The sequence below is a fragment of the Phlebotomus papatasi genome, chromosome 3, assembly GCF_024763615.1.
Source record: "Phlebotomus papatasi isolate M1 chromosome 3, Ppap_2.1, whole genome shotgun sequence".
NCBI classification, from domain to species: domain Eukaryota; kingdom Metazoa; phylum Arthropoda; class Insecta; order Diptera; family Psychodidae; genus Phlebotomus; species Phlebotomus papatasi.
The window spans coordinates 45,993,978-46,021,626 of NC_077224.1; the positions used below are offsets into that span (position 1 = coordinate 45,993,978).

A 27,649-nucleotide genomic window follows, 5' to 3' on the forward strand; every position below is an offset into this window, starting at 1 on the left:
GTGTCACTAGCGCTGTCGTCATAGAAGGCATATGTAGTTTTTCCCCTTTGTATTTTGTTTACATCGCTGCAATTTTGGAGCATTTTCCGGCTTGCTAAAAAATAACTTTTTCAGTTGATTTTGCATAAATTATCTCAGTGAATGATGTCTAATCCCCTTGGAATACGTGTGAACAATGAGAGTTTTCTCAATGAGAGTGAACAGGATGCTAATTCATCTCTGACAGAATTGGATAAAGGTTAGAATTTTTCTTTCATTTTGCTTCAAGAAATTCATTTTTCAGCAGATTTTCCTTTAAAACAGGATTGAGATCTGCAAAAGTTGGTGAACAGTGTGAGGCAATTGTGAGATTCCCAAAGCTCTTTGAGAAATATCCATTCCCAATCCTTATAAATTCGTCATTTCTCAAGTTGGCAGAATTCTTCCAGAATGGGCAAGTTTTTTTTTTGGGGATTCCAGGGGGAAAGTGGAAGTTAATTGAAGGTGATTTTTGCAGGTCGAATTTGTTGCGTTTGTGGGTTTTGCGGGTGTGTCAGCAGAGTGAGAAGCATCTGGATAAGATTTTAAGTGTCGATGAATTTGTTAAGCGGATTTTTTATGTGACTCATTCGAATAATCCTATTGAAAGGGCTCTGGCCATAAGGACACTGGGAGCTGTGGCTAGAATTATTCCGGAGAAACAGCAGGTGCATCATGCTATTAGGCAGGCTTTGGATAGCCATGATATGGTGGAAGTTGAAGCAGCTATTTATGCTAGTGTCCAATTTGCTGCTCAATCGAAGACTTTTGCCATTAGCATGTGCTCCAAAGTGGCCACGATGATTGAGTCATTGAATACTCCGATTAATATGAAATTGCAGTTGATCCCTGTGCTGAGGCATATGCATCATGATGCAAATACTGCGGCTCTCGTTAAGACACTTTGTATTAATTTGCTGCCTAAATATCCTTCGGAGAATTTTGTCGTGGTTATTCTTGATTCCCTGTCGAAGTTATCGTGTCAGACCCTTGTGGATATTCCCGATCAGGTAAATGTCCTCTTGGGATATTTGTCTGATCCCAGGAGGAAGGTGCGGTATCAAGTGTTGCATTCACTGCAGAGTCTGGCAGAGAAGGGAGCACATCTCTGGCCCAATGGGACAGTTCGCAATCTTCTGACCATTGCCAAGGAATGCAAGGATGATGGCAATGAGCAGAGTCTCATTTTGGCCGTGGTTATGACACTGACAACGTGTCCAGTTACTTGTCATTCGCTTCTGTCTGAGGAGCAACAGCTCATTTATGATCTGTGTTCGGGATGCTTGACCCTTGAGCATCACAGTGCCAGTGCTAAAGCCCTTGCAATCCTCACCAGTCTCATTCTCTACTGCCATTTGGAGCATATTGGATCACCTGTGGCCAAATTCATGAATCTCATTAATCTCCATCTTGAATCTCTGATTGTGACTTCTCTGCCTCAGGAGAAGTTCACCAGGGAATTCGCTCAGTATCTCAAATGTGGTGTTCAGTTGTCCGAGAAGGATCCTGCCTTTGGGGAGTCTTTTGTTGAGCTCATGGGGAGTCTGTTGCTCGATCAATTTGTCTACTGCGAGAAGCATACGGTGCTCATTTGTGAGACTTTTGCTGCTCTCTGCTCTCAGTTCAGTAGCAATCGATTTGCTCCCATTGTCCCCGGTGGCTCCGGAGACGAGCGAATGGATGTCGATGAGGGCCTTCCGGGAAAGAATCCCATTCACAATCTTCTGCCTGACATTCTGCGGAAGCTGCTGTTCCTGGTAGATAAAGGCCTTGCAGAAAAGAATGTCCAGTTTATTGAGATCATGACGGCAGTCTGCCTTCAGGCGCATCTTGGTGTCCTTATCCCGGAAAATGTATTCAATGGTCTCGAGAGGGTAATTGCTGCCATCTCTTGGTGGTCGCAGTATCGAATTGCAAGATCTGCCTCTCGTTATGGCCATCATTTTCTCTCAGCCAGGATTTATGCAAAACTCGCCAATGTGGTGTCCCTGGAAAAGCTTCATTTCTTCCTAATAGCCCTTTCCCAAATCTCCAAGGCGGAATGTGTCCTTATGCATGGCCGGGAATTCGAAGAAATAGCCAAGAAGTACAAATGTTCCAATCCCGAGGAATTCTTGTCACTGTCACAGCGACTGGAAAAGTCAATTGCCATGTACTGGAAGGCACTGGCTACCCTCAAAGCCAGCTCTTCGCCCAATCATCCAATGACCTTCCAATCGGAATTTATCCGGCTCCGTGGCCAGTTCCTCGAAGCCCTCTTTACAGCTGTCATCACAAAGAACACCCAGCTTATAACACTTCCCCCAGCCATTGCCCAGAGCCTAGCACAGAATTCCCGGGATCATCTCCAAATGTACGGCCATGTGACGAATCAACTCAGGAAAACAGTAAAAACCTTCAAAGTCTGCGAGGATGCCTATGCAAAACTCTACAAATCGGCCTTTGATGCGGATCCCTGTACCCTGGAATACCTCCAACTCGCTCAGTATCTCTGTGGTGTCCTTGGGAATTCCGTCGAAGCCATCTGCTTCGTCTCACCATCCGATGCTCCCAATCAACCAACCGAAGGACTCTACCCAGAAACCAGACTCTTCCTCAATGGCTGCCAGAGGATCATCAAAGAAATGCAAAAACTCCCCAAAGAAACAGGAAATAAGAAATCCATCACAACTGAACACACTCAAGTCCTCCTCAGCCAAATCGATATGACCATGAGTATTCCCATGTGCATCCCACGTTTCTTCTTCCAAATCCTCCAAAGTACCTCAATCAAACTCTCCGTACTGCCACAGCCACGAGCAGCAGGAGAACCAGTCAATGTGCAACCCAACAGTAGCCTGGTCGTGAAGGTGGAAGGAGTCATTCAGCACAGTGGAACGAAGCCCAGTATGTTCCGTTCCATTGATTCGGTGCAGTTGACTCTGGTGTCGCAGTTGCTGACACAACGTCCGAGTGAGATTAAGCAGATGAATGATATCACAATGACGCAAACTGTCAAGCCTCATAGGGACTTCCTCTCGGGAAGTTTCCTACTGCAGCTCAATAATATCCAGACCAGTTCAATGGGAACGCCAATTTCCGTTGGAGGGCAGTGGCAGGTCACAGTCGAAGCTTGTGTCATCGATCAGTCTGGAGCTCTCTGGAACACAGGACCAAAAAGGTAGGACCCTCCAGTATAATTTCCTATTTAGCTGTGATTCGTCCAAAATCGCAATTGTGGTGCTCAGAATAAATATTGAACATAGGGTAGAGTAGGTACCTTTTCGCCACCTAAAATAATGTGCCCTAGCGCAATCATGGAACTACGAAATCATATTAAGCTATACAAATATTAACCGCTGTATAAATCACTCAAAGATCGCCCAAAATAGCTTAGAAGTACAGTGGGACCTCGATAGAGTCAACTAATTATTTTCAAGCCTGTTGACTCTATTGGATTTGTTGACACCAATCCGTGCGTAGAGTAAAAAAAAAAGCTGTTGACTCTAATGGTGTTTACACACTAGAAGCAATTTTCGTCAAAAATGGCCTTTTAAAAAATTCTGACGTTTCTGCTTACGATAGGGGAAATTTTCTTTAAAAAGGCAGTTTTTAAAGAAATTTCTACTATAGTCTCATCATGCCATAATGGTGATTGACTCTATCGGGGGTTGACCGGTTGACTCTATCGAGGTCCCACTGTAACACAATTGCATTAATCGGATCATAATCGATTAGAATCGGTTCAAATTTGTTAGGAATTCCAAGACCTTTCCAATAGCCCAAATATGACCTCATTCAGTTGACAAATACACTCTCTACAATCTTTTAAACCTTTGACCTTGAAAAATCGTTATTAGGGTCAAAAGATCCCTTAAAATAACTTTAAGAGTAATAAAATTGATTTTCGGACAAAATTTACTTATCGGTTTCATTACCGGTTCACAACCGGATTTATAAATCACTCAGAATACTTCGCAAGATACACCTCAGGAGTAATTTAATTGAAGTTCGTATAAAAATTAGTTATCGGTTATGAACCGGTTCATTACTGATTCATAACCGATTGAAACCCCCCGTCTGACCAGGTAAGCGTGGATTATAGCCTCAATTAACCCCTATCTTTCATACCTTACTTTTAAGAAGCTCCTATACAAAATACCTCTTACTAAATATATGTGAAGGACACTGTTTTGCGTTCATGATGGTGAGCAGCGGAACTACGAAAATTATATTGCCGGCCGTGTTGCTCAGCCGTCAGTGACAAGATGGAAATTTCCCAAAATATTTTATTTGTTTTCAAATGAACTCAAAGATTCTCAGTGTTTTCAGTGTTTTTTTTTTTAATAATAATAAATGTGCGTGAGTGCGTTTTGCCCAACGCACAATAACTTTTGTTTGGTAAACATGTTTTTGACATTTCAATGAGAGTGACTGAGATCTAGATCTAGTCATCTCGCTCATTCTCATGCGAAATTTTGAAAACATGTTTACAAACAAAAGTTATTGTGCGCTGAGCATTTCGTGTAGAGAAAAGTGTCGTGGTAACTATAAACAAATTTTCAACCTTGAAATACGTGTTTTTATTTTCTTTCGGGGTATTTTTTAAAAGACAATTTTTTTCAGAATACAGTGCTGTCTCTCTATATGCACAGTTTGGGTACTTTTTTTGACAGTTCTCTCTCTGAATATGCACAACTTTTTTTGAAATTTCCAACGGTTTTTTTCTTTCTTTTAATAAATTATAATTTTTTATTGTTCTAGAATTTCCCGTGTTATTTTAAATATAATATGAGACAGAAAAAATAAACTTAAGAAAATTAAAAACAAGAAAAATTAGTTACCAAGAAAATAATTTTCTTTATTACTTTGTCAAAATGTAAACAAATTGATTTTGAATGCAACCGACACAAAAGCTGTGCATATAGAGAGTGTGCATATAGAGAGACAGCACTGTAGTTTTTGCTTTTCTAAAGTGTTAAATCCATTTTTGCCCATTGTCCTTTCAACATTTTGACAAAAGTGTCAATAGGAGTTTCCTGTCTAATGGCCTCTACACACTAGAGAAATTTATGTCCATATCGAAGCAAATTCCCTACGCTTGTGTAGGAAAAACACTTCAATATGGACATAAATTTCTCTAGTGTGTAGAGGCCATAAGAGATGTTCCTTCGACCCTACATGGTTTTAGACAACGACTCCTTCATATTATCATAGACGGAAGGTAGAAAATTTTACTCATACATACCCAGTCGCCGATAGGTATCTCGAAGCCCAACGACTTTTGCCGATTGCTACTCACCCCACTCACTCGCTCAACACGCCGATGATATGAAAGAGATGATGATGAGAAAAAGAGGAGGACAATGCTTTTTGCTTTTGGTTAAAGACGTTTTAATTTTCAGTACTTCTGTATTTTTCGCTTCTTACTTACAATTTCATCACTGACTAAAATTGAAAAATTTTTGAATATAATATTGCTTAAATTACATGACACTGAATAAAAAACATTTATCACAGGATTCTCACAAGCATTACAAATTCCACTTGGAAACTCAGTTTCTTCTTGAATACTTATCATTGTAAGCTTTCTTAAAATTATTCTTTGGTTTCTTTCAATCATGAATTCATGTTTTAATTCTGAACGATTATTTGCTTGAAAAATTGCACACATATGTTTAAAAAATATTAACAAAAGATTTGAGGGAACTTTCAAACCACCTCTTTGCATTTCATTAAAAAAATCATCATCGATCTTAACACCTATGCCATCATACACAAACTCCTTACATAAATCACAAACTTTTTTTTTTATAAATAAGCATGAGCAGCATATCCACAAACATAAATATTAGCTGATTCATTATATTCTGCTTCATCCAAATAATTGGTGTCCAGGATATGTAGGTAACTGCTGACATTTGTTTTCGGTACTTCTGTCTCTGCGCCTTTCTCAATTTTAAAAACCAGTAGATTGGAGTATCGCAAAATGTTTTGGATCCTTATTTTTTTCTCAGATTCCATTAAATTGTTGATTGAAATATGGTAGTTTGAACCTGATAAAAAGCGATACCTTCCAAATCTTCTTTCGAGGGAATCTGTTTGTATTTTTCCAGGTAAGAAGTATGATACGTTCTGAATTCTAATGGAAAACTTAATAAACTCGATCATACATTCCGTAGTTTGGTACATGGCGCTGTAAGTTTCCCTTGTAAGGCAACCTTTATTACCATCACAGTTCCATATCTCCAGCCATGACAAAAAATCGTACAGGAACCCAATGCGGAAGTCAGCATCTGAATAAAACGGGGTTTGCCAGTCGTTTCTTTTCTGAATACCAATCAAATTATTTCTTGTGTTGAATATTGACCACCATTTCTTAATTATGTCCATAAATTCATAGGTCTCTGTATATCCTTTGACCTTCAATGAATTAATAGTTGAATCATGGAATATATTTTTAACTAGAATGACTTTTTGTCTGTCTATTCCCATCAGGATTCAGAGTTAAATGGTTCAATTTATGAGTCTGGCGAACTGGCATTTTCCTTTCCTCGTTGTAGAGCTCCCTCAAATCATTCCAAGATGCGTATTGCAATGCATAAGACTCAAAATGTTTCACAAATTTTGTTTATAGGTTTAATTTTTATTGTTGATTTTCGGTCGCTAAAAAGTGTCACGTTTTTAAAGGGTTAATTAGCCAGAATCTAAAGAAATTTACCTTTCTTATCAATGAATGAAGGATGAAATACAAGTGAATGTATAGTGAAGCAAAGAAGCACAAGCCTGTAAAAGTATTTAAAAAAAATTCAGTATTTCACCTCGATCATTATAGATCATAATCTTACTTGGTACAGAGCAGAGATTCTCGAATTAAAGATGAAGAATGAGTGTAATAAAATGTTGTAATGAAGTGATAAAGCTGCAATAGAATGAAAAAAAAAAATTGTAGACATTTTTACTAATATTTGTGGAGGACAGAGCGAAAATGGCACATATCCTATGCTTTAGCAATATCCTATGCTTAGCAATAGAATATGTGACATTTTTGGTCCGCTCTCTACATTTATCCATTTAAATTCATTATTGAAATATTTCTTACTGCCTGAAAAAATTGCTCTGGATGACTCATCAAACACTATACTGTTATATCAGGAACAAAGACCTCAATGATATGATTGAGGACGCTCAGTCTATCAACTGCAAGATTTTCTTTAACAAAATAACTAAAAATCGTACTAAATATTCACTTCCAAGTTTAATAACATAACATTTAATGTTTAGATTTAGAGTACACAGTATTACACTGATTTAACAAATTTTGAACTGTTCAAATACTTTTTAGACAATTTTTTTGGCGACAAATGAACACACTGATAGCACTTAATAAAAGATAATGAGAGATCGAGTGATCAATGCAATCGTTTTTATAGCTTCACAATTATCAGTGAATTAATTGACAAAAAAGCGGGAAACGTAGAAATTGATATCCAGATTTGCTCTGATTTATTGACAATTATTTCGCGCCAAATTTAAACGCAACGGTTATAAACATGTTGAATCAATATTAGAAAGATTAAGTTCCACAGCTGCATATCTGTAACATTAGCTCAATATGTTTTACTTTACAACTAAAAGCAAGGAATTATGAAATATAAAAGTATTTTATGAACGTGGTTTTCACATCGTTTATGCTGCAATGACTGTTTAGAATGGTACTTCTTCTATATGAAATATTGTATTTTTTGGGTTGGATTATATATTCTAAAACTGTTACTAATGTAATTTCGTAATTTCTCTCTTCTTTTTCCTGGTCCATCATATTGCAGATGAATATCGAATATTTTCCTAAAGTATTTGATTTTGAAGAAGGAAATGTTTTGAAATTTAAATTCAACCGCGCGGCAAAATTGAGAAGAAAGAAAAAAGAGGGAGAGTCACGTGACTAGTACCGCACCAATCCAAGCGCTTAAAAGTGACTATCAAATACATTCAAACCTCTACCCTTAGTCTATGGTACATATACAGGAGTCGTTGTTTTAGAGGGGAAATTTTAAATTGGCTTGAATTCGTATATTTTACGATAAAGGTATTAAATTTTAAAGCGGACTTGAAGGACCTTTAAAACCTATAAATTCAGACAAATATAAAAATATTTGGAAGGTTTGGGAGTAAATGAAGCACCGTTGACCTTTAATTCAGAATGGAAACAACACATATCAATGCTAATAGAGGCGAAAAGTACTTACTCCACCCTGTGAAGTTGCAGAGTGAGAAACGCATATACATTTTGTCAGCGCGGAAAAAATGTAATGTATTTTGTATGTATTGGTGAGTCTTTTTCCCCTCTATGTTGCTCATGTTGGACGCGAGAATTTGACTCACAGAGCCAAGATATATTAGTCGTGTGTTCAGTTCTCTCTCTCTCTCTCAGCTTTGGATCCCTCTCGCAGAGAGTTCAATACGGACCTTAGATTCTGTCATTTGATTTGGTGTTTTTAAGTGAAGAAATCGTACCGATTGCAAGAATTTATTGCCCTCAGGCACTTTATTAAAAACTTAACGTGAGAAAATGGATAATGGTAAGTATTAGTTTACTATTAGACATTTAATTGTTCGAAAATGTGAGTTCCCCATAGCAAAATTCCGCAAAAATTCCAATGGAAAACTTGCGTCCAAATGGCTAAATTCGCTGGAATTTGACGCTAAAATTCCACTAAGTTTTCCTATGGAATTTAAAGCCGGAAATTCCATGGAAATCATAGTGCTCCATGGAATTTACTAGTACGACATGCTGGAATTCCAGCGTTAAATTCCGCGGTATTCCGCGGAAGATTTATATGGAAACTCACACGTGAAACGTCCGCGGAATAAGCTGGAAAAAACATATGGAAATTTCCACTATCTTTCCATAGTGTTTTATATAGATTTTTCCACTAGTTTTCTGAAATGTCAAACAAATAAAATGGTGTTGCGGCAACTTTTAGAATTTGTTTCCAAACCTTCCGCAAACCTTTCTAGTGATTCATGTGGCAATTATAATATAATTAATTATGCGACACTGCGTTTCCTGTAGATAATAATGAAGTGATTACATTAAATAGGTCGCCAACCTAAAATAATACTGTTTTTATGTTAATTAATAAATATTTTCGAAAAAATTATTTTTTTTTACAAAATATTTTTTTATTGCTTAAAGTGTTAATTCGTTATTGCTGATTTAGTAAAACATATTATAATCCTCGTAATCTTTGCTATTTTTTTAATATTCGGAAGTAAAATCACGAGGTGCATGTGACAGCTTCATTTTTTCTCCATTTTATTTTGGTGGAAAAATCCACATAAATTCCACTAGCATTTCCATGGATGTATTCTATATGAAAAATCCAGCATAAATCCATTAAATTTTCCTTGGAACCTATTATGGAAAATTCCTATGGAATTTTTTAAGGCAAATAGTGGAAAATTCTAAGGATTTTTTCGCTTGTTATTCCTATTCCGCTTTCTTTTGCTATGGGGTTCTTATAAGCTTAGTGGAAAGAAGTATTTCGCGTTTGACTTTTCCTTTGTAAAGGAGTATTTTGGTAGCAAAACCAGCTGAATTTTCGGGATATTTTGTTTTTCCGAGTATTCCTATGTATATTTTGTTGCGTGCGGTACTATACCATAATATTGGATGATTGCGTTAGTTCGTGGGACACTTCGTCAGTTATCAGCATCAGCGTCGCTTGTTTTGTTTTGAATTAATGACAGATGGGCAGGGATTTTTCTTATTTTTTTTCACACAAATATTGAATTAGAATGATTTAATGTTGCATCGCACTGTCTTTGGATATTTGGAAGAGTTTTGGGAAAATTTGTCATAACTTGCCCAAAAATGGAAGTTACGACAAATTCTGATAAATTTTTATTAATTAAGGGCACTTACGATAATTTTTGTTTAAAATAATTTTTAATGGACTTATGAAAGTTTCTTTTTCTCAAGTGCATTTAGTAAACAAAATTACGCCGATTCTAAATAGGATATCCCAAAATCGCAAAAATGAAGTTACGACAAATGCTGATTTAACTGACGACTTTACAGGCATGATTAAAGTGTGTCCCATAGCCTACACGGTAAAAAAATTCGGCACGTATTTGTTCCAAAAATTAGCTCGTCCACGGACACCATAATTTTTGGCATAATCTTGTTCATTTTATGAGACTCAAAAAGATACCCAATATTAGTAACGAATTTATTCCAAAATCAAGCTCGTCCACGGACACCGAAAATTTTTGGAACAAATTTGTACCTTCTAGGAGGACCAAAAAGATACCCAATATTAGTAACGAATTTGTTCCAAAAATTAGCTCGTCCACGGACACCACAATTTTTGGAACAAATTTGTACCTTCTAGGAGAAACAAAAAGATACCCAATATTAGTAACGAATTTGTTCCAATAAATAGCTCGTCTAGTATAAAAGCGTATCCCTCCTCTCAAACTCAGTCATCCGTCACCGAAGCGAGGAGGACGCCAAATCTGTGGCAATTTTCGTGCTACACTTCCTTTAGGTTTAGGTTTCGCTTTTTTAATTCGAGATTCCCTTCCCCTCTTGCTGCCAGCACTCGCATATGATTTCGTCATGCACGCGTCTGTATAAAACACTCTCAAATTGATTTTTATTTGATGTTCCTTATGAACTTTCGCCACCGAAATCCATCTCGACTGAAGTATAGGCCTTAACTGTAAGACGAAATCACTTACACGGATTTTTTCCCGACAATGGGAAAAAAAAGATTCCCCATACGAGTAACAATTTCGTTCCAAAAATTACCTCGTCCACGGACATCGAAAATTTTTGGAACAAATATGTTACAAATGTAGGAATGATGCTGTTATAAAGAAAATGTACCAATTTGTTCCTGACAGTGGGAACAAAACAACCGAGTGCAACAAATTCTGTTCCAAATTTCGGGAACAAATTTGTATAAAACGAAATCAACTCAAATTTGTAGACAATCCACTGTATCAAAACGGTTCCAAAAGAAAACTCTAACAAAATTGTAACTGTATTTGTAATGAAACTGTAAAAGAGAACTTTTTGGAACAAACAAATACCTTCTCTAGGTACAAATTGATTCCAAAAAAAATTGTTCCAAGGAAAACTTGTTCCAATATTTTGGTCAGTGTCCAAAAGTTTTTACCGTGATAACCCTACAATTTTTGTTAACTTTTTTTTGCATACACTGGAAATGATAGTGTCTTGCATCCCTTTATTGCAAAGTATCCTTCAAATAAGTCGACTTGTCCCTTAGGGGACCTTTCCAAAATGGAGAGCAAAAAGGTGCATTTGTAGCAAAAGCATAACCTTATATATCTTTCGAGGTCAATTATTATATAGATCAATAGAGATTATATCATTGATTACATAAAATATATTTCTAAAAAAAATTCTATGTGTAGAAATTTATCTTTGATTGGCCCGCGAATTTACGCAACCATCCAATACAAGAAATATTCTTAATTTTGTGGTTCTTCGAATTCAATAATTAAATAATAATCACTAATAAAATGAATTAAAAAAAGGAATACAAAAAATACAATGGATTTTTCTTATTATCATAGATTGGTTAAATATAAACCTTTCTCAAGGAACAGACTACGCTTCAACATCTAAAACTGAATTCTCTGATGCGGATCAACAAGAAGGTATTTTTTAAAACTATTATTGATACAAAACTAACTGCTTTTAAATCCTAATGTTTTTTTTTTGGAAACGTTTGACATGTCTGGGACACGTAAATATTTTCCTGAGTTTCAATTTATTCTTATGGCCTCTACACATTGGAAGCAAGTTTCGTCAAAAGTTATTATGGCCGAGATAGGCCAAATTTTCTTTAAAAAAAAACATTTTTACAAAAATTGCTCCCAGTGTGTAGGTGTAGACGTAGAGGCATTTAACCCATTCCTTACCATGGTATTATACATGATACGCAAATTGAGTGATTTTAGATGATTTATTCCTGGGCAACAGATATTCGAATTGCTGTCGGGAATGGATTTTTAGTGACTTTATTTCTTCAATTACTCGGTGGTGCGATTAACTTTTTTTCCTCATAACTTTAACACTTTTTAGGTGTAAAAATATATCAACATTTTTTAATGTTAATTTTACGCCTTTTTAAGGGTAAAATTAACATGGAAAAGGATGACTTTAACCCCTAATACACTTAAAAAGCATAATATTTACACCGATTTCGGATCAATACTGCAGGGTAAAATAAACATTTCCGGAATGTTGTTTTAACTTTTTCGGATTTCTCTCACAGTGAAGAGATGGCTTAATTTAACGTAATTATAATCAAAATTATGATCAGATTTACCACAGCGATGCAACTTTATTTTCGTATCGTCGTATCATTTAATTTTTGAATGACGATCCACCTTCATTGTCGATAATATTTTTCTTTTGTCTTGTAATTTCGAGTTATACTTTCATATTTCACTTTTGAGTTGTACAATTCATGAAAAATTTAAGTGTCTCAAACTACCCCCAAAATAGTTTTATCCCAGCGCCCTCTGTTCCTCTTGAATAAAAATATTGTTTATTAGTTTTTCATACGTTTTCAGATGTACCTTGTCAGCAAAAAGGAAAGATAAGGGTCAGTAGGCCATGGACCCATAAGAGTAATGTTTATAAACACAAAGTTCAGCACGGACTAGAGCGCACGACCAAATCGGGAAATATTATTCCAGCTAAAAAGTTTGAAATTCAGATGGATTGTGTCTGTAAGAAGAAGTGCGCCGAGAGAATTGATGGTTTGCAACAACAGAAACTTTTTGATAATTTCTATGAAATGTCTGCGAGCCAAAAGACCTTATACCTTCGCGGTTGCGTCCAACGAGGCGCTTGCAAACAGCGGATTTGTGATAAGATGCCAATTATTCCACTGAAATTAAAGAAATACACAAATACTTATTTATTCTTAGATGAAAATAATATATCGCAGCATGTTTGCAGGAAATTTTTCCTCACGTGTTTGCAATTGGGACCATCAAGTGTCCGAAATGCACTGATGTCAGAGACAAATAATCCCACAGCTGTTGAGAAACGTGGTAGACATCCTCCAAAACTTAAAACTCCGACTGAAGATCGCAATTTTGCAAGGGAGTTTATTGAAGCAATTCCAGCGTGTAAGACTCGTGGTAGAAAATCACAGAATTCTAAAAAATATCTCAGTTCAAAGCTAAACCGCACAAAAATTTACAATGAATACGTAGAATATTGTGCAAAACAACAGAGGACACCAGTATCAAAATACGTATTTTCTGATGTCTTCAACAAAGACTGTAATCTGGCCTTTGAGAAGCCTCAATCAAAGGATACGAAATAAATGCAACTGAAAAAGAGAAAGAAATGCAGAAAAGATTAAGTAGCACTTGGAAGACAAAGATTCTGTAATACAAGGCCGTCAAAGGGAATTATTGAATGAAGTTTTAAAAGTCTCAAAAAGAAGTGTAATAACGATCTAAAGGAGAAGGCTAAACGCATCGAAAACATCGAGGACTTCAAGAAAAAATGGAATGAAACAATCAAGAACCACGGTGATGATCTTGTACAGACCTTGATGGGAGGACTCAAGAAGAAGATTCGAGATTTCGCCAATCAAATACTTGAATAAAAAACCTAATATATCTAATAAATCTACAATGAATTAAAGTTTCAAAAAATATTTTTCTTTTTTTTTTTAAATATTATGTAGACTTCATTTTTAAAGCATTATTCTTGGGAACAATTTTATCGTGGACACGCTTTAATATAGAGCAGGTTCCACGTTCCACTGGTTCCACTGCTTGGGTTGGGAGTTAAGATATAGCGGAGAATGGAAAGCGCATAATGGGCCTAAATGAGGCGATTGAGAACAGGGGTTTCGAAAGGAAGAATATCAACCCATACACAAATTTTAATTTTAATGGCTATGTCCAGCTTCTTTTAGAAATATGCAAAAAATAGCGTTTTCATCAAGGGGTAACTCCCGGGAACGTTGGTAACTCATAGGGGAAAGCGCGCTACCTTTGGACGTCTCAAGCTTCGGACAATTCAATTTTTCTCTATTTTTCTTATGGATTTCGCCCATTTCACCCATAGTTCTTTTCTGAAAATTTGAGGAATTGGACTAGCTATTAAAATACAATATTATAGGTTGGAGTAACCACTTATCGCCACTTTTAGAAAAATGTGAAATTAATTTGATTATAACTTTTGACCCCTTATCATAAGATATCTCAAATTTGACACAAAGTTACTTAGATCTTAGATGTAATGACTCCAGATTCATAAAAAAAAGTAGTACTCCAATTTTATACTGGACTACTTAAAAAACTGATTTTTATTAACAATGCAAAAATAACCACTTCGTCGCCACTTTTTACCACTTTTCGCCAGTTTTGTAACCACTTCTCGCCACCCTCTTGTAAACGTCCAAACTCGATTATTTTGGACAATATTATGCAAAGAATACATTCAGCATTTATTTTACCTCATGACCACCTTATTATTACTCACATTAAATGAATTTTCTTCGGTTTTATTTGGAAAATTAAATTATTAGAATATTGCAAAAAGTAAACAAAGCATACTTGACAACTGAGAATCTACGAAGTAAAGTTAGCGTCACCTATTAAAAAGCAATGGCGACAGATCGTAAAATCAATTCAAAACATTACCACTTTCTGCCATGCCTCATTTTTACATAAAAATAATATTTAATGAAATATTAATAACCTAAATACAAATTTTATGTATTCTACGAATGTAATTTAATATTCAACAGACAGATTATTTATCCATAAACGGAAATTTTGTTCGATGAAAATTTGATGGCACTTGTTATATTTTGTAAGAAATATTGGATTCGATGTACTTGCTTAACCCTTTAAGAATGATTGGGTCACCCGTGACCCATAGAGAAAATAATTTTTCCTGACTACCTGAAGTTATTTCTTTCTAATGTTTGTACATAATCCCGAAGTAGAAAGATGTAGGAATCTAGGATATTTTTTGCAAATCTCCAGCTATTTGCTATATAAAAAATATTTGAGCTCAAAAATAACTAATTTTCAAATTTTCACGTTGGTGCTTGAATTTTAATATTTCTAATTTTTTAAGCAAAAACCTCTTGGGACTAGAAACTATAATAACTATACATAATATTTCTCAACAAAGTAAAAATTATAGTTTAATGGTATTTTCAGGAAGGCTTCATAATTTTCATGGGTCATGTATGACCCAATCGTCCCTAAGGGTAAAAAACACCGAATTTGTCTCTAGTGGATTTTAGAAGATTTGAGGTTAGACTGTTTCATGTTTTTGTTTATGTTGAAATATCTGGTGTTGCCAAAATGAAACATCTTGGTTCGGGGTAGAACGTTTAATGAATCTCTTCTCATTAATACACTGGTTTTATACAGAGTCACATTACATCACTAAGTTTACCAATAGATAGATCATTGACTCATGACACCAAAGTGTACCAATAGAACATTGATGACTTGGGTATATTGCACCTCCCCCCTTAAAAAAAATTTTTTTTTTTGCTTACAAATTTCATCATAAAATAAAAAAAAAATTTTAAAAATGTGCAATTTGGTGCAGAGTAATACTTAAAAATGTTAAATTAACTGTTCTCATGGTCCATTTTCGTATCCAAGTCGTTATAGAATTTCCAATAACTTTTAATATTTACAAAAATATTTTATTTTCCTCTTTTTTTTATATTCTAATTATTATATTTTAAATTAAAAGGAATAATTAATAAATTTATTAATAATAATTAATAATAAATTATAAAATTAAATAAATAAATAAAGTTTTTATTAAAAGTGGTATATATTTATTAAAAAATAAAAAAAAAAAACTAACTTATCTTAACTAATACAATAATTAACTCGTATGTTTAATTAAAGGAATATATTAAGATTTATTTTAACTTTACATTAAGCTTTCTTAAAAAGTTTTGTTCTATTTTTATGAACAAGATCAGTTTTATTTTGATTTTTTATAAGAACATTTGGCTCTTTTTCTTCGATTACTTCATATGGTCCTTCATAAATATTAGATAATTTATTTCCTACTGGATTTCTTATCATGATCAAATCTCCAGGGGAATACTGTAGTTCTCTAGACTTTTTGTCATATACGTGTTTTCTATTTTCTTTACTTTTTATTAACCTTTCACGAGCTTCCTTTGTTGCCCATTGTAGACGAAACTTAAGTTCACGTGGATAATCTTCAAAATTATAAAGCGGATCAGTTTTTAGGTTGGTATTCGAAGGTATTTGAAATTTCTTTCCGAATACTAATTCCACCGGCATATAACCCGTTTCACTATGAACGGTGTTATTATATGCAAAATTCCAAAATGGAATCCATTCACTCCACTCATTAGGATGCTCTTTGGACTGTATCCTCAAAAATGATCCTAAAGATTTGTGGGAATTCTCTAGTGAACCGAGGGTTTCGTGATGATAAGCTGTAGATGTAAGTTTTGATATTTTAAGTAAGTCGCAAACAGCTTTCATCGTCTTCGAAATAAATTCCGTACCTCGATCAGTTACAATTTCTCGAGGAATACCGTATCGAAGTATAAAATTATTAACAAATGATTTTGCCACGGTAACTGACTCTTTATCTGATAGTGGGTAAGCTTCTACGTATTTCGAAAGCTCACACTGCAGTGTTAAGATATAAGAGTTTCCGTTAATATCTTTCGGAAGAGGACCCACTAAATCTAAATATAATTTATCAAAAGCTGAGGACGAAGTAGTTGTTATGGTCAGGGGTTGTCTTGTATCAATCGAATATTTGTAGCGTGCGCAATCACTACATTTCGAGATAAATTTTTGGATATCGTCTTTTAATCCGGGCCAATAATAACTCCTTCTAACGTTATTATACATGCGTGTCATCCCAGCATGTCCTCCAGTTGGCAAAGTATGATAGTCATTCAAAATCAATTTTCTGGTTAAATCATCCTTAATAAATTTCGCACTTGAGACGATGCAAAATTTCGGACCAGTCCAATTAACTAATTTACGCAATTGCTTTAATAAAAATAGTATTTCGTCATCTTTACTTTGTATAACGAGCTCTTTTATTTTAAATTGTTTGCAAACATATTGGATTTCCCTCAACAACACTTCTGGAGTAGATGTCGATCGAGAATCCTTTTTCATGTAGATGACATACTTTGAAGGGATATAAGAAAATGATTTTGAAGGCGTTGTATATACTTCATTCTTCGATAGTTTGGTAATGTTTATTTTATTTGATATTTTTAGTTCAATTGAAGACTTTGGCCGTTTTACAATTTGAACAATTCGCAAATCATCAAAATCTTTATTAGAATATAAATCCGATTCTTTCGATTCAATTGATTTGTCTAATTTATTTTTATCAATAGCCCTTTGTTGTGCCCTCGTAAGTACCATTAAATCAGCTGACTCTATTTCTATGCGTGACAAAGCATCCGCAGTTGCGTTTTCCTTGCCTTTCACATATATAATTTTAAAATCATATTCCTCAAGTATCAATCTAAATTTAGTGAGTCGACTGGATGGATTAGTCATATTGAATAGATACACAAGTGGTCTGTGATCTGTTAGAATTTTGAAATGTCGCCCAAAAAGATAAGGTCGAAAGTGCTTAACTGCCCAGACAACTGCTAATAATTCTTTTTCAATTACTGGGTAGTTTTTCTCTGCCTTATTCAACGTACGACTGGCATAAGCGACCGGTTTATCATCGCCATTTGATAAAACTGCACCTAACGCAATGCCAGACGCATCCGTTCGAAGAATAAATTCATTCTCGGGAGAAAAATCCGGGTACTGAAGTATAGGTGGTTGAATTAAGGAATTTTTCAAATGAAGGAAAGAATTTTGACATTCTTCACTCCATATGAACTCAGCACCTTTCTTTGTCAGCCGATTGAGAGGAGCTGCTATTTCAGCGAAGTGCGGGACATATTTTCTATAGTAGTTGGCAAAGGCGGTGAATCTTTTAACCTCAGTGGCATTACAAGGTACAGGATAATTCTGCATCGTAATAATTTTATCTTTATCGGGTAAAATTCCTTTTTCTGAAATGGAATGTCCTAAATAAAGTATCTCTTTTTTAAGAAAATCGCACTTAGAAGGATTTAATTTTAAATTCACGTGCCTTAATCTTTCCAGGACTGCAATGAGATTTTTATTATGTTCATTGAGGTTCTTGCCAAAAACTATAATATCGTCAAGATAGACGAAGCACTTCTCATAAGTCAGTCCAGACATGGCCACCGTCATGAGGCGGGAAAAAGCACTCGGGCTTATCTTTAACCCCATGGGTAACCTTTTCATCTGAAACTGACCTTGATCAGTGACGAACGCGGTACAAGGTCTACTATCAGGTGTAAGTTCAACCTGATAATAACCCTGTGAAAGATCAAGATGCGTAAAATATGTTGCACCAGAAAGAGAATCTAAGATTTCCGAAATACATGGCAGTGGAAATTTATCGTCTTGAATTTTCTTGTTTAAAAGACGATAATCAATAACTACGCGCCATTTTTTCTTCCCATCGGTACCCGTCTTTTTTGGAACAACGATTAAAGGAGAAGACCACTCGCATCTAGTCGGCTCAATTATATCATCTGATAACATCTTTTCAATTTGACTGTTGATCTCACATTTTTGAGAATATGGCAAACGATAGGGCTTTACATACACGGGCGTAACATTATTTTGCAATTGAATCGATTGTTTATAAACATTCGTGTACGTCAGCTTATCTTTAGGTAAATGGAACACATCAGAATATTTGCAACATATTCTGTGTATTGCATCTTTTTCTTCTGAGTTCAGGTGTTCTAAGCTTAACTCTCTAATTAATTGTGCAACGCGTTTTGGTGAGACCGCATTTTCCTCAAACTCTATAATATTGTAATCTTCTAATTTGCTTAATTTTGGAGCAAAGTTCTTTATGCAAACAGATTCATTTCGCAAATTTAGCACTTTCACGGGTATTTTCTTCTCGTGCGATCTTACAATTGTACTTGCAGTGTATACTCCATCACACAATTCTTCATTAGTTACAACATAATCAGACAGATCATTCACTTTACAGTATATAATTTTCTCACACCTGGGTGGAATTATATGTCTTTGTGATCCATTAGCAAAAAGAAGTACATTGATCTTTTCACCATTTTTCGTTAATATGAGAGTTGATTTTTCGTAATTTATTATTGCATTATACCGGTTGAGAAAATTTCCTCCCAATATACCATCAAACTCTCGTGAGAAACTTTTAAGAACAAGAAATTCTTGGAAGAATTCCTTACACAAGCAAAAATTTAAACATATTGTACCAATCGCAATCGTACTTCCTGACACACCTTTAACTTTAATTTTGTTTTCTGCATTAATATTAATATTTTCAGGCACACTGCTTTTTTTTATAGCACACACCGACGCACCTGTGTCAATCAAGAATTTCAAGCGCTGTCCGTTCACATATACATTCACGTAATTGATACCGTTTGCTAAAAGAATCATGTTTCCGATTAAGATTCGAAGAAACTTATTTCAGGACTGTTTGAATTCGAGGAAGTTGAAGCTTGTGACTCCTCGTCGTCTTCTTCTACCAAATTCATGCGTACGTTTCTGTTGGTTTTCGACTGATTACGACCAGAATTCGATCTCTGTTTATTTGATTGAAAGCGTTGGTTGTTATTATAACGATTTTGCTGTCTTTCGTTTCCACGTCCTGTGTTAGAATGTTTCTGATAATTCTTGTTATCCGAATTATTTTGTTTGAAATCACGGTTTTGATAATTTTTTCCGCGTTTATTATTTGAATGGGATCTTCGTACATTATAAACGTGTTCAGATTTATCAGGACGAGAAATCTCTTCGTCAATTGCCCCTCTTATGGCGTCTTTCAAGGTTGAATATTTTTGGGCCTTAATGATTGTACTGAGATTTGAACTGCGAAGACCGTTAGCAAATGTGTGAATAGCTTTCTTTTCATTAATTTCTTTCAAAATTTTATATGCATTGTTATCACCTTTGGCTTGCGAGATTGTTAAATCAACGAATAATTGCTCGACAGCTTTCCCATACTCTTCAATTGAACGAGAATTTTGTCGCTCATTATTTAATTTAAGGGATAACGAATTTTCGCACTTTTTCGACAAAAGATGGGTTCTCATATCATTCAATAAAGCTGACACAGACGAATATTCTGTATTTAAACGTAATTTTGCGTTCACTGACAAACGAGTCTTCAATACGAATTTTATCAGTAAGAGTTTTCCCGAATCATTTAGCAAAGTTTCATACAACTCTATTGCATCTATTAATTGGATTGTAGTATCTTCTTTATTATCCATTGTTGGCAATAAATGAGTAGCCGCTTTTAAATCAAAATTTGCCATAGTGATATAATTTCTCGTAGGCTCAGGAGAAATTGGAATTGAATTATCGTCCAAATCAATACTGAGTAATGTGAGTGAGTCTAATTTAAGTTGAAAAAAATTTCTGCATGATATCGTAAGAACTGAAATTTCGTCTATTATAACTTGCAATGGGATTCCTTCAGACGCAGGAAGCTTTTTACTGTTATTTAAATCAACTATTTCTTGTGTTCTAGTTCTAAATCTTTCTATTTCTTGCAATTTGTTCTCCAAATAAGTTTTCGTAAATGTCTTATTCACTGATTTCTTAGTATTTGATAAAATTATTTCCAAACTTACTTTAATCTGCTTTAATTCTTCCATATGTGCTATTTACTTGTGTGTTTGGTGATCTGATGGATGATCCATTGCGTACGTGATGAGAATTGATGGAATGATGTAAAAATTTTGCTGCAAGTGCTTGTAGAAGTGCTGATAATATTCTCCAGTTTAAACCGTCATTGTAAGGGTAGTAGGCTTGCCTCCATCAGCTTGGTTGCTTATACGCTGGATGATCCTCTTTTTCATACGTTTATTGTAGTCCTTCCACATTATGTATAGTATGATGATAGCAAGTTGTATAATCATCATCACCAATAGAAAATCTGATTTCATCCACTTTTTGTCCATTGACGCACTGGCTTCTATTGGGCCATTCGATGTTTGTGCAATAATTATTTCTTCTTTGCTCACAGGTTTTCCCATTTTCACTTATTGATTTTCACTTTCAGTTCTTATAGTTTTGAATTTAGAATTTCACTTTAATAACTTTCACTGACAGTATTTTTTTTTCTTTAAATAAGTTTTGATTTTTTTTTCACTACTTTTAGATCAATTAGTTATTGTTCACAATCTGGCAGGATCGCCATGAAATATCTGGTGTTGCCAAAATGAAACATCTTGGTTCGGGGTAGAACGTTTAATGAATCTCTTCTCATTAATACACTGGTTTTATACAGAGTCACATTACATCACTAAGTTTACCAATAGATAGATCATTGACTCATGACACCAAAGTGTACCAATAGAACATTGATGACTTGGGTATATTGCAATGTGTTCGCAAAATAGTTAATTATTCGTGTAATATTGTGTGATATGTCAATTAGCTGAGATTTCCCAGTGCAATAATGACTGAAGAAGGTAATATTTTGATAATTTATAAGATACTTCTGCGTATATGTTGTAAATTCATAACTTTTTACTCTTGTGCATTACTTCAAATATGGAAAAAAAATGCATGATCAATGAACCCGAAATCATCCACATATTATGCCCGGAAGATAGCGATGATGCCGACAATCTTGTCCTGAACGAAAGTGATATAATATATTTGGAACAAGACGTGGATGAAATGGACTTTGAAGTCTTCATCAGGAACGCATTAACTCCGGAAGAACGGATCCACAACAATGTGCAACTGTACGTCTTAAATTCCCAGAGACAAACAACATTGAACCTACCCATTACCATCAAACATGTTTCGAAGAAAACTGAGGTGCACATGGTGCTATCAGAAAAAAAGGATTATAAGACCAATTGTATTTGTGAGGCATGCGACATTTATCTCTGTGTTACCTAACCAGTATGCGAAATTTGTTTCTATGAATATCATAAAAATTAAAAATGAAGTAAACAATAATACATTTTTTCATAAAAATTATTGATTTTGTGTACCAGTCTTTAAGATTCTTTGAGACCGAAAAGTGAATGAGATTTTTTAAAATTAATTTTTGATCGTTTTAATTTTTACTTGTACCTACTCTAAATATTTTTTTTATTATTACAAATATATTCAAGTTATTTATGTTTCAAAAAATAACAGAGCAAACGAGTAAACTAGTCGTCTGGAAAATCTTGTGCTTTTTTACCTTTAAGGACGATTGGGTCATATATGACCCATAGTTTTCCAGGACTCCTAGGGATGGGAAAATTTCTTTTTAACCCTAAATCTCTTATTTAGGCTAAAATATCGAGAAAAACTTGATTTCGTTGAATTTCCCTCAGCGGAAATCTTCTCGTCCTTAAAGGGTTAACAGAAGAAAGCACATTGAGTGAGAAAGCGACAGCCTGGCTAATTTACCTTTAGAAATGTGTGAAAAAATAATAGAATAACAATGTAGCCCCACCTTCCCCTAGTTATCTGCAGGTTTTCACGAGTTTAAAATGAAAATTAAACAGAAAATTGAATTAAATTTTGAGGATACCCTCAAAACCCTCAAAATCCTTTTAATTGACAACTCGAACGACTCCCAGAATTTGCAATGAATCACATTTTCCATGAGTGAAAACAAGGTTATCACTTCTTTTCTTTTTTTATTCACAGTACTCTGCTGGTGCGAGTTCCGGACGACCCATCCAAGCAAACAGTAAGCTCTTCCAGTTCCTTGAGACGATTCTAAAAGAATAAAAGGCGCAACTTATTCCACGGTAAAAATAGTCTCCTTTTTATTCTTTCTCTTCTTCATCATAAAATCTACAAGGTATCGTGAATTAATTAAAAATACATGTTTTTTCTTTTAAACAAGAAGCCTTTCAATTTCCTGCTGAATGCTGACGATCTGTGATTTGAGTTGAGATCCCTCATTTACGGTTACAGATGCAGCAACAATCGGCCGGGAGACTCCACATGCACGTCCAAGGGCTTGTTTGGAGCGCAAGAAAACATATGGGACATTCTTGTCTTCACACAGGAGGGGCAGATGCAGCAAAATCTCCAGAGGTTGGGCATCTGCTGCCATGACAATGAATTCAGCGATGCCCCGATTGAGTGTCTTGGTGGCTTCATTTGCTCCCTTCCGGAGTTGCTTGTAATTCAGGGCCTGCTGCACCAGATTCATGATCTTCGATGTGAGGGCCGCATCAGCCAATGGGTAAGCTTTAGGATTAACGTCGTCTGTCTGTAAATTTTTTTAATTAAAACCTTTAAAACAAGTTGCAACAACGTTTGAAATCGTGCTGATGATTTTTAGGTTAAGTTTATGTTTGAACTGAATTTTCACTTACCATTTCTATATATTTGTGAATTTCACTATATCAATTAAAGTTGAGGGCGATAAATATACCTCTTCGTCAAATAAATTTACCAATTATAGCGAAAATCCAGAGAAAATGCGTAAAATTATGCTACAAACAATGTGGTCACTCTGGTTTATTTATATGAGTAATTCTATGTTGAACCACTAGAGGCAGTACAATCGGAAACATTTTTTTTCTCGATTACAGCGACAGTGTAAAAAATTAAAAGCTCTGTTGAACAATTTAAAATTTGAATAATATATCAGTTGACCATTACATTTTCCCGCCAATATTCCGTAAAAAATTTCTTTTCATCTTCTCAGGATATTGTTTAGGTTTTTTTTTTAACCATTTTAGTGAAGAATTGAAATTCTTTGTTTTTCAATGTTAAATAATCTTAAAAATAAGTTATTATATCGATATAGAAATAATCTTTTAAAAGCTCTACTTTTGTACGTGGTTGGTAGGGGCAGTGGGGCAGTTCAGGCATGCAATGCTTGTTGTGTGGCATCATAATTATTTTTTAATATTAAATTGCAGAGGATCACAGGATTATACACTGTAATCAAGCACCTAATGGAATAATGGGGATACAGAGCCCGGCGCGCGCCGACTTTTAGCCGTTTTTAGCGCGCCGCCCAGCTTTTTTCTTAGCCGCCGCCGTCGAGAAATTTTGAGGCGCGCCGCCGAGCGCGCCGCTGAAAAGTTTTTGGCGCGGCGCCGTTAGGCGCCGAAAAAAACTTTTTGCATTCCAATACAACTTTTTTTATATGTCAATTTCTGCGATTGTTTAATAGGAAATGGGGCACTTTGAATTGGGGCAACTTTGAAACTATCCTAAGGATGTATGGGTCCCATCCGTCTCTACCGCAACCCACTGTACCCCGACCCTTACTATATCCAAATGGACCGGACTCTATCTTTAAAGTTTATTAACCTATTTCAATGATCTTTTGTTCGCGTTTTCCACTCGGACTATTTAAAATCACAATAGAAAATGACCAGTGATATAAGCCCAGATAAGCTTATGGTAGCTGAGATTCTTTACAGGCGACCTCAAAATGCATGTTTGAGTTGAATTTTGGGGGTAAAGAATCGCGTCGAGCCAATTTTATTCATTTTGACCGACGAAAACCGTTTACTTGACGCGATTCTTTACCCCCGAAATTCAACTCACAATCGAATTTTCACGCATACCAAGTTGCAAACACTCCGAGTTGCACGCATTTCGAGGTCACCTGTAAAGAATCTTAGCTACCACAAGCTTATCTGGGTTTATCACTGTTTTTTTGTTGACCCTGTTTTCATATATACTCAAATTCCATTATCGTTTTCTTTTGAAACCTATGCTCCACAATTTGTTTTTGTCACCAAAAAACTAACTCTTTTCCATAAATTTCTCACGATGCTTTTTTTTTAGTTTTTTTTTATAATTCTTTTAATTTTATATATTTTTTTTATTTTTTAAGCGCTCTCTAAAATCGTGTGTAAAATACGCACAGCGCTAGCAAAAAACATACCTAGAATCGTTTGCAAAATACGCACAGGGCAAGCATAAAACGCTATCCAAAATCGTGTTTAAAACACGCACAATACGACCATAAATTGGTTAAGAATACGTTTAAAAATACGCACAGCTCAATCATAAAAAGGCTAAGAACGAACTTAAAATCACGCACAGATTAATCATAAAACGACTAAGGGTGCTCTTAAAATCGTGCACAGCTCAATCGTAAATCGGTTAAGAATGCGCTTAAAATCACGCCCAGCTCAATCGTAAAACGGCTAAGATTGCGCTTAAAATCACGCACAGATTAATCGAAAATCGGATAAGAATACGCTTAAAATCACGCACAGCTCAATCGAGAAACGATTAAGACTGCGCTTAAAATCACGCACAGCTCAATCATGGAACGGTTTTAAGCGTAATCTTAACCTTTGTTATTGAGATGTGCGTGATTTTAAGCGAATTTTTAACCATTTTACGATTCAGCTGTGCGTGATTTTAACCGATTTACGATTGAGCTGTGCGTGATTTTAAGCGCATTCTTAGTCGTTTTATGATTGAGCTGTGCGTGATTTTAAGCGTTTTTTTCGTTTTACGATTCAGCTGTGAGTGATTTTAGGCGAATTTTTATCCGTTTTATGATTGAGTAGCGCGTGCTTTTAAGCGGAATATCAACCGTTTTGTGCTTAAGCTGTGCGTATGTTTAAGCGCAATATTAACCGTTTTATGTCTGAGCTATGCATGTTTTTAGGCACAATAACCGTTTTATGCTCAAGCTGTGCGTGTTAAGCGGAATGTCACCCGTTTTGTACTTCATTTGTGCGTGTTTTTAAGCGGAATATCAACCGTTTTGTGATTAAGCTGTTTGTGTTTTTAAGCGCTAACCGTTTTATGCTTAACCCTTTAAGGACGATTGGAACACCGGTGTCCCATAAAGAAAATAATTTTTCCTGACTACCCAAAGTTATTTTTTTCTTATGTCTGTACATAATTGTAAAGTAGAAGATTTAAGGAATCTACAATATTTTTTGAAAGTCTCTAGCTATTTGATATGTAGTAAATATTTAAGCTCAAAAATGGTGAATTTTTAAATTCTCAAATTCATAATTGATTTTATTTATTTTTTATACTTCCAATTTTTTTAAGCAAAACCCTTTCGCTACTAAAAACTACAATACTCATATGTAATATTTTTCATTAAAGCGAAAAATATAATTCATTGGTATTGTCAGAAAAATTACTTAAATTTTTGGGCTATTTTTGTCCCTATCGTCCATAGAAGCACAAAATACACCGAATCAGACTCTGTTGGACTTTCCAAGGTTAGATGTAAGACTAATCATTGATTATATTTCCCAGTTTAATTTTTATTGTTGATTTTCAGTCCGTAGAAAGTATCTCGTTGTTAAAGGGTTAAGCTGTTTGTGTTTTTAAGCGGAATAATAAACGTTTTATGCTTAAACTATGCGTGATTTTTAAGCGCATCATTATCCGTTTTGTGCTTAAGCTGTGCGTGTTTTTACGCGAAGTATCTGCCCGCTCATGCTTGATGTAAGCATGTTCTCAGCACAATTTTGCCCATTTGATGCTTGAGCTGTGCGTGTTTTCAGCACCATTTTATTTAACAAATGGAGATGAAACCTTAAAAATAGATAAATTTCATAACTAAAAATAGCAACGGACCTTCTAAAAAGTGAAAAATTTTTATGCATATTATATCGTACTCCATACAATATTTATATGGTTTGGAATTGAATTGAAAATAAATGTTATTATCATAATAATCATACTCGTTCACTTAAAAAGTACAGTTTCATTTTATTTACAAAACATAATCTGTGCAATGCATTTCGCAAGATATAAGTATATCAACCAGTCATTACCATTCAATTTAATACAGTAAATTTTTATATGTTTCACGAAAATTTAATAAATTTCATGAAAATTTCATAAATTTAATGGAAAAACATAAAAAAACGTATCTGACAATGACAACAATCGTGAGAGTAGTTTTCGAGATATCCCTAAAAAACATATTTTTTAGGTCACCCTCTAACGGGTTACACAATAAATTGCACTATTGTATTTGTCGTTCTAAAATTAAGTAATATGCAAAGTTTCATAAAGAAATTTCTTCCGATGGCCCGAGTACTTTCCTTGTCACGGTAATTTTGTCTTCCGAAAAAATCTTTTTTCAAAAAGGTCTCCGAAAACAAGGTCCCAACTCCGAACGGCTAAATCTTTAAAATTTTTAAAAGAAAATTTCAAGGGATATAGTACAACAGTTGCATTTTTATATGCTTAAGAGGCTTAAGAGTTTAATTCATACTTTTCAAAAAAAAAAATTATACTTTTGACAAAAATGTAATCAAAATGTGTTGTTTTTGCCATTCTGACCCATACAATCCCTTAATTATTATAAAAGAAGTATCAAAGCGTCACGCTCTGTCTGTGGAGTTCGATCGGTAAAATGAATAACTGGACGAATTCCAAGACGGTTAGAGTATTGTTATTTTTCTGAAACTACGTAAAGGCTTCACTTCAGCTCATAGAATTATTTCCTTTGTCAAATAATTGTCAAACAATTTTAAAAAAACCCAAAGCGATAATTTATAGAGCTTTCACGAACGGTTTTTCTTGAGAAAAATAC

General features: G+C 34.8%; 3 protein-coding genes across 4 annotated transcripts in view; 2 read left to right on the forward strand and 1 right to left on the reverse strand.

Annotated features, from left to right (window-relative positions):
* LOC129807985 (integrator complex subunit 7) lies at positions 1 to 22,998 on the forward strand. Its single transcript, XM_055857615.1, has 4 exons — positions 1 to 238; positions 304 to 433; positions 497 to 3,178; positions 22,801 to 22,998. The coding sequence occupies exons 1-4, from the start codon at positions 142 to 144 to the stop codon at positions 22,874 to 22,876; spliced, it is 2,985 nt and encodes a 994-aa protein (XP_055713590.1). The 5' UTR covers positions 1 to 141; the 3' UTR covers positions 22,877 to 22,998.
* Positions 8,444 to 13,712, forward strand: LOC129807986 (uncharacterized). Of its 2 annotated transcripts, XM_055857616.1 has the most exons (3): positions 8,444 to 8,579; positions 11,605 to 11,688; positions 12,610 to 13,712. In XM_055857616.1, the coding sequence occupies exons 1-3, from the start codon at positions 8,570 to 8,572 to the stop codon at positions 13,371 to 13,373; spliced, it is 858 nt and encodes a 285-aa protein (XP_055713591.1). In that variant the 5' UTR covers positions 8,444 to 8,569; the 3' UTR covers positions 13,374 to 13,712. The 2 variants fall into 2 exon arrangements, with proteins under 2 accessions (XP_055713591.1, XP_055713592.1); XM_055857617.1 differs by lacking the exon at positions 11,605 to 11,688 and having other exon boundaries at positions 8,469 to 8,579; positions 12,610 to 13,428.
* LOC129806703 (alpha-tocopherol transfer protein) overlaps positions 22,891 to 27,649 on the reverse strand; it is a 12,287-nt gene continuing 7,528 nt past the window's right edge. The window contains exon 3 of the mRNA XM_055855474.1: positions 22,891 to 23,374. Coding sequence (XP_055711449.1) covers positions 22,994 to 23,374 — 381 coding nt within the window. The 3' untranslated portion in view covers positions 22,891 to 22,993. The remainder of the gene's footprint in view (positions 23,375 to 27,649) is intronic.